Source organism: Candoia aspera, chromosome 9 (assembly GCF_035149785.1).
Source record: "Candoia aspera isolate rCanAsp1 chromosome 9, rCanAsp1.hap2, whole genome shotgun sequence".
Taxonomy (NCBI): domain Eukaryota; kingdom Metazoa; phylum Chordata; class Lepidosauria; order Squamata; family Boidae; genus Candoia; species Candoia aspera.
Window position 1 is genome coordinate 22,703,740 of NC_086161.1, and position 6,638 is coordinate 22,710,377.

The following is a 6,638-nucleotide window of genomic DNA, read 5'->3' on the forward strand; positions in this document are numbered from 1 at the left end:
CACACCCTCCTTCCTTCCTTCCTTCCTTCCTTCCTTCCTTCCTTCCTTCCTTCCTTCCTTCCTTCCTTCCTTCCTCCCTCCCTCCCTCCCTCCCTCCCTCCCTTCCTTCCTTCTTCCTTCCTTCCTTCCGTCCTTCCTTCCTTCCTTCCTTCCGTCCTTCCTTCCTTCCTCCCTCCCTCCCTCCCTCCCTCCCTCCCTTCCTTCCTTCCTTCCTTCCTTCTTCCTTCCTTCCTTCCGTCCTTCCTTCCTTCCTTCCTTCCGTCCTTCCTTCCGTCCTTCCTTCCTTCCTTCCCCCCATCTATTGTTCAATATAAAATATGAATAAATATGAACTGAAGAACTTTGTTGTGCCATCTCCAGTTCCATGTTTAGGTCATATCTTTTGAGTTCCTGAAGTGGGTGCCATTAAAAACCAATATCAAGTTGTTATTTAATGTCAAGAAAAGACAAGAAAAAGATTAAGATGCTCATGTGAGAGATTTATTCAGGTTCCTCGATGAGAATCCAAGAGATGAGAATCCAAGCTTAGGAACAGCGCTTCGATGGGTCATCAAGACTATAGAGTTCATATTCACAGGTTTCTGTATTAGCCACTGATTTGCATCCTTCTTTTTCTGCAATATCAGGAAATCTTGAAAGGAAAAACAAAGGGAGATGGAGGAGAAGGAGGAGGAGGAAGAAGAAGAGGTTGTGGTCAGTCATAGTTGACCTTAATTGGCAAAGGCCTTCTAAAGTCCCCTAAGACCATCTTCCACCTTAGAACTTGCACAAAACTATTGCAACTTCCTGGGAGAACAGCTGCTTCGCCCAAGGCTTTGCTAGAGTCCGGAAACCCAGTTCTTGGACCCTACCTCTGCATGGAGAAATCTCAAGGTTGAGACACCCAGGACATGGCTTTTGGATGCCCCTGTGTTGGGCTGCAAAAAGCCTAACAAGCTTGTTGCAGACATGCAAATCTGCCCAGAAGGATGAACAAAAGGTTCAAAAGATTTATTTAGCTGCCCATCTTATACTGAACTCTGGGCAGCTCCCAGCCCACAGGTGAAACAGCATCATAGTAGAATTAACATATACATATATCTATTGAAACCACAAATGGTTAAAAACTTGGCGCCAGGATAAACCTTTACAGCCAGTCCACCGCAAAGATGTTCATCGATCTCACCCCATCCCATCGCTTGGGGGAAAAGCCCAGTCTTAAGTGCCTTTCGGAAGCCTAGGAGGGTGGGGGCCTGCGAACCTCAGGGGGACGGGTGTTCCACAGGGCGGGGGCTGCCACGGAAAAGGCCCGCTTCCTAGATCCCAGAAGATGGCAATGTTTAAGGGAAGGGACTAGGAGCGTGCCCACCCTCCTGATCTGGTAGGATGGGCAGATGCGGTCCTGCAGATAACCTGGTCCCGTGCCATATGGGGCTTTAAAGGTGAGAACCAGCACCTTGAATTGCTCCCAGAAGGAATCCGGGAGCTAGGGCAGCTCCTGGAACAGAGGAGTAACACAGTTAAACCTAGGGGCACCCATCACTGCGCACACTGCCATATTCTGGACCAGTTGTAGCTTCTGGGTGGTCTTCAAGGGCAGCCCCATGTAGAGCATGTTGCAGTCATCCAAACAGGAAGGGACCAAGGCATGAGTGACTGTGAGCAGGGCCTCCCAGTCCAGGAAGGGGCACAACTGGCACACCAGACAAATCTGTGCAAAGGCCCCCCAGGCACAGCTGCCTCCTGCTCCTTGAGCAGGAGCTGTGAGTCTGTGAGGACCCCCAAATTGTGCACCAGCTCAGTCTGGGGGAGCGCCACCCTGTCCAGAGTCAAAGTTGAAATATCACCTGGGCCTCGGGGGCCAAACCCAGAGCTGCTCTGCCATGCCAGGATTGAGTCAAAGCCGGTTCCTCCCCATCCAGACCCTCACAGCCTCCAGTCACTCGGCCAGCACTGCCACAGCATCACCTGCCCCGCCAGGGGTGGAGATGTATAGCTGGCTATCATCATCATTGCACCCCATACCAATGGATGACCTTCCCCAGTGGTTTCATGTAGATGTTGAAAAGGAGAGGTGAAAGGCTGGAGGCCTGAGGCACCCCACACGGCAGGGGCCTCGGGCTCAACCACTCCCCCCACAACACGGACTAGAACCAGCTGCAGAGGAAGGAGGAGAACCATTGCCACACAGTGCCTCCCACTCCCAGCCCCTAAAGCCAGTCCAGAGGATACCAAGGTCGATGGTGTAGAAGGCCACTGGGAGGTCCAGCAGGGCCAGAATGGTTGCACCACCCCTGTCCAGAGCCCCCCAAAGGTCATTGACAATGCAACCAATGCCAGTTCAGTGCTGTGCCCCAGCCTGAACCCAGCCTGAAAAGGTCCAGATAATCCACTTCATCCAGGGCCCTCTGTAGCTGTGTGCCAACCACCCGCTCAACAGCCTTCCCTAAAAAAAGGGAAGGTTGGAGACTGGACGACAGTTGTCTAACGCTGTTCAGTCCAAGGATGGCCTCTTGAGAAGGGGGCGCAGGAATGCCCCTTCAAGGCAGGCGGTACCAGCCCCTCCCATATCGCCAAATGTAAGTCCCCATACAGGCTCCTGCCCTTCCATGGTCGGTCTGGCTTTTTGTCTTACATAGACGGTTCATCTATGTCTATGTATCCATGGATTCTCAATAGATGCTTCTGGCTTAACATGGCCAAATTGATATATCCAGTGTGTGCCTGGAACCGTTTCCTACCTCTCACAGCAGATCCTCCCAGCTCTACGGCACTCACATCTCAAGCAATAAGCTGTATTCCAGGTGGATAGAATGAGATGTGTTGTATTATCATGCGGATCAGTGCATGTATTTGGCCTCACCTCTTGACCTGTGAAAAAAGAATCCCGTTGAACCTGCAGCTGCACCCAAATACCAAACCCCACTGAGAAACCAGCTCCACACTTGGAGGCTGCTATGAGAACTCCACCGTTGGACAAATGTGACAAGGATATAAATTCTCTGCATTTGGTGCATACCATTTATTATACTTATTTGTTAGATTTGCAAGGACCCCGATTATCAATTGTTTTCTGGCCCAGGTAGGAGACTGTTGATGGAAACCTGGGTGGTAGAAATTAAGCAAGCCACATTTCTCCTGGCATTGCTAGACTTTGGCAAGCAGTACAATAATTATTTGCTCAGAGGGATAAGGAGCTTCATTACCATCTCTAACCTCCAGTTGATGCTCTTTAAACCAGCAAGCTCTTTCACATGTAGCCAACGTGAAAGAGAAGATCATCAGGCTGAAGAAGACTCTCTGAGAAAGGAGCACAAGAAAAAAATAAGTGGCCAGAGAACTTAGTAGCTGAGTTGTTTGAGAAACTGGCTGTCCAAAGTCTTTCCAATGTTCTGTTTCATAATGTGCTGCAACGTTCATGAACTTTGGAAAAAGCCCTCTAGGGTACGTTTGCCAACTTGTGAGTGTGTGCATTCGGATCTCCTGCCCACAACAGCGTCAACCCAGAGCACCCCCCCCCTTTCTGGGCCAGCAGCACACAATCCAGGGTGCCTGAGTATCCCGGCCGCTGGTTCACCCTCCTAGTAATGCTCCTCCATTGCTTGCTTTTCATGCGTTTCCCCCTCCAGAAGGAAGGCTCTGCAGTGGCAAAGCTGGACTGAGCCCAGCACAGAGGGAGGGAGGGCCTCGCCCTCCCATCTCTTTCTGCCCCTTTTTCATGCCCTCTCCCCACAATGATGCTTTGGGGGGACAATCCTGACTCTGCACTGCTGAGTTGAAATATCCCCCATACACAAGAGGTGTGTTTGTGCTTTGGGGTATCTGCTGTTAATTGTACTAAATAGCTGGAAATTAAGCTCTGCACAAGTCCTTGCCCAAAAATCACACCAGCAAAGCATGGATTTACACTCATCCCACAGACACTGAAGGGCAGTGAACTGGTTTTGCAGATAGTTCCTTTTCTGCTGCTCTCTTCTGGGGTTCTAAAGACGCATCTGATGGCATTTCTTCTTCATTTATTTAGGTATTTCCAGCTTTATTTTATCAAAATAATGTACAGAATGCTCCTCTTATTATTTGCCCCACAGCCACCGTGTCCGGCTCATTCCTCCAGCCGTTCTCTTGTGACGCCCGAGTCAGATCCGGCTCTTTTCGCAACGGGAGAGCAAAGAACTTTACTTACCATCCTGGCTTTGGGGAATGTCCAGAAACTCTTGGTCAGGAGGAGTGACTTCTGTGACCAGGAGTAGCCCTTCTCTCTGAGGTCGGCAGGACATCTGCTCCTCCAATTTATACAGATGTCCAAGAAGGCAATGTAAGAACCGAGACCGCCCCTTGAGCACTTTCCAAAAAATTTTCTGGGTGAACATTCTGCTAAATTAGCCACTGCCAGAAGGAAAACATTTGCTTCACAAATAGCTGGTGTTTGTTTGGTAGATGTGATAAACGAAAAGTATTTCATCAGTTTCAGAAGAATGTGGTAAGAGAAAATCTAAATTATGGCCAGATCGAAAATCTTCAGAGGAATGGGAGAGTTTCAAGCAGCCAGAGGTGCGGCCTCCTCCCCACCTTCCCACAAGATGCCCCCTGCCCATCTCGGGTCCTCAGGAGTGGAGGCCACCCGGCAATTGGCCGTCCTACTCTGCGAAGTGGGACTTACGGTAAAGTCCTCTCTTTCTGTGGCTTCCCCTGCATGCTCTTGGGCTGTAAGCTATGATCGAGGGTGCCTTTGTCCTGCACTGGTCCAACACGCTGGCTCTGTGGCTCTGCGGGAGGGAGCCACACATTGCCCATCCCTCTCCTGTAAGGGGTCTTTCTGTGAGGGAGGCAAAGAGCTGCTTCGCTCCGACTCTTGGTCTTTGCCAGAACAAGATTCCCACCTTCCAGGAACGTCCTCCAAGGCGGTTGGTTATTGGCCCAGAGCAGTAGAAGATTCCCTGAAAGGGAGAAAAGAAAAGTGAGTCTTCTGGAGTGGAAATCTGGGAAAGAGAGTTCACAGCTTTCAGAATGCAGAGAGGAAATCGGAGTCTGTGGAGAAGCGGAAGGAGAATTTTCCCTTTGGTTTTTTTTTTGTTTTCCCCTGAAGTCTGAAGGGGCAGCTTGAAAAAAGGACCCAGGATGGAGGTCAGGATCCAAGGTCCTGGGAGGCTGCAGCTGGCAGAGCCCTGAGTGAGGGACACTGTGAGTGATGCTGGAGAGGTGAGAGCCACTGTTCATCTAACAACTCCAGATCAAGGCAATGATACCTGGAGGGTTCTTCCAAACCTCCACAATGAAAAGTCCATGTTTCCCAAAAATGTATCTCTATAGACATCTGTGAACAAATTACTTGAGGGAACAATAGGATCTGAAATGGGGGGGGGGAACCCTGCACCCACCATCTTGCTGATTTTGACCCACCCCTCTGTGGACACTGATGTACACCCATGATGTACATTTCCCACATCAGGAGAGCAGTGGTTGTTTAACTTGCTGGCTGCATTTTCGCATTCCTCTGATCTGTGACGTAGAGTTGTGCTGTGCTGGCAATCTGCTAAATATGGAAGTCCACTGGCAAATATCAAATCCCCAAGGCTGCTCTGATTTTAATTTACTTTTTCCTGTATGAAGAGAGTGAATATCTTTGGTGATTTGGGTTGGGAGCATTAGGTGGGGATTAAGGTGTTGGACTTGGACAGGGGAGACCCCGTTTCTAAGATGAAACCAGGACACCATCTTTCAGCAAATAGTAGATAATATGTGCAGGATAGTTTCACAGCAGCTCCCTCCCAAACAGAAACGCACGTCAGCGCCATGGCATGTGAAATGTTACGATGTCAACTGTACATCGAAACAGTGAACATGACATACTGCCCCCCAAAAGAAAGAAAACACTAAGCAGCAGGCTTCAAAGGGTAAGCCAAGTGGAAACAGCGAATTAAATCAGGAGCATTAACGTGGCGAGCAGACACCTATTCAGGATGAGGAAAGTGTTTCCATTGGACCAGACCCTGGAGGGTGCCTCGAAGCTTGCAAGAATCAACGACCTCCTTGACCTCAAAGTGCTGTTGGCCGTCAATCATGATCAGAGCAGGAGGAGGAGGTTGGGGATGCCAGCGGGAGGAGTGATGGACAGGCTTGAGCAAGCTGCAATGGAAAACAGGGTGCAAGCATTTCAAATTGTGAGGCAGGTCCAATTTAACAGTAACTGGATTGATAAGACCAACAATAGGGAAAGGACCAATGAACTTGGGAGCAAGTTTTTTAGAGGGTTGTGGTGACTTGATAGATTTGGTAGATAGATACACCAGATCCCCAATCTTGAAGTCGTGTTGCAAGGAACGATGCTTATCGGCTTGAAACTTGTAAGCAGCCTGGGCATCAGCCAAAGCCTGTTGAATCACCGGCCAGGAATCAGCCAGCTTAACAGCCCAGTCAGAGGCAGAACATGTTTGGGAAGGGGGTTGTGGCAGTTCAGGGATGGGAACAAAGTCGTGACCAGAAACCATACAAAAAGGGGTTTTCCCGGTACTTTGATGGACAGCATTGTTGTAAGCCACTTCAGCAAAAGGCAGTAACTCCACCCAATCATCCTGATGGTAGTTAATATACGCTCTAAGAAATTGTTCAAGGGTGGAGTTTAAAATCTCAGTAGATCCGTCAGTCTCCGGATGGGAAGT

General features: G+C 49.5%; 1 protein-coding gene across 1 annotated transcript; it reads right to left on the reverse strand.

Moving 5' to 3' along the window:
• Positions 1-458: 458 nt before the first annotated feature.
• On the reverse strand, positions 459-4,456 carry LOC134502769 (small serum protein 2-like). Its single transcript, XM_063311249.1, has 4 exons — positions 4,163-4,456; positions 3,186-3,279; positions 2,721-2,850; positions 459-631 (listed from the first exon to the last, which is right to left on the reverse strand). Exons 1-4 carry the CDS (start codon positions 4,439-4,441, stop codon positions 526-528), a joined length of 609 nt encoding a protein of 202 aa, XP_063167319.1. The 5' UTR covers positions 4,442-4,456; the 3' UTR covers positions 459-525.
• Between the last annotated feature and the right edge of the window lie 2,182 nt (positions 4,457-6,638).

Coding starts and splice junctions, on each gene's coding strand:
- LOC134502769 (XM_063311249.1), bottom strand. CDS start 4,441: ATGAAATACTTTTCGTTTATCACATCTACCAAACAAACACCAGCTATT. Junction 3,280..4,162: donor CATTCCCCAAAGCCAGGATG/GTAAGTAAAGTT, acceptor CTCCTTTCTCAG/AGAGTCTTCTTCAGCCTGAT. Junction 2,851..3,185: donor TCAACTGGAGGTTAGAGATG/GTAATGAAGCTC, acceptor CTTTTTTCACAG/GTCAAGAGGTGAGGCCAAAT.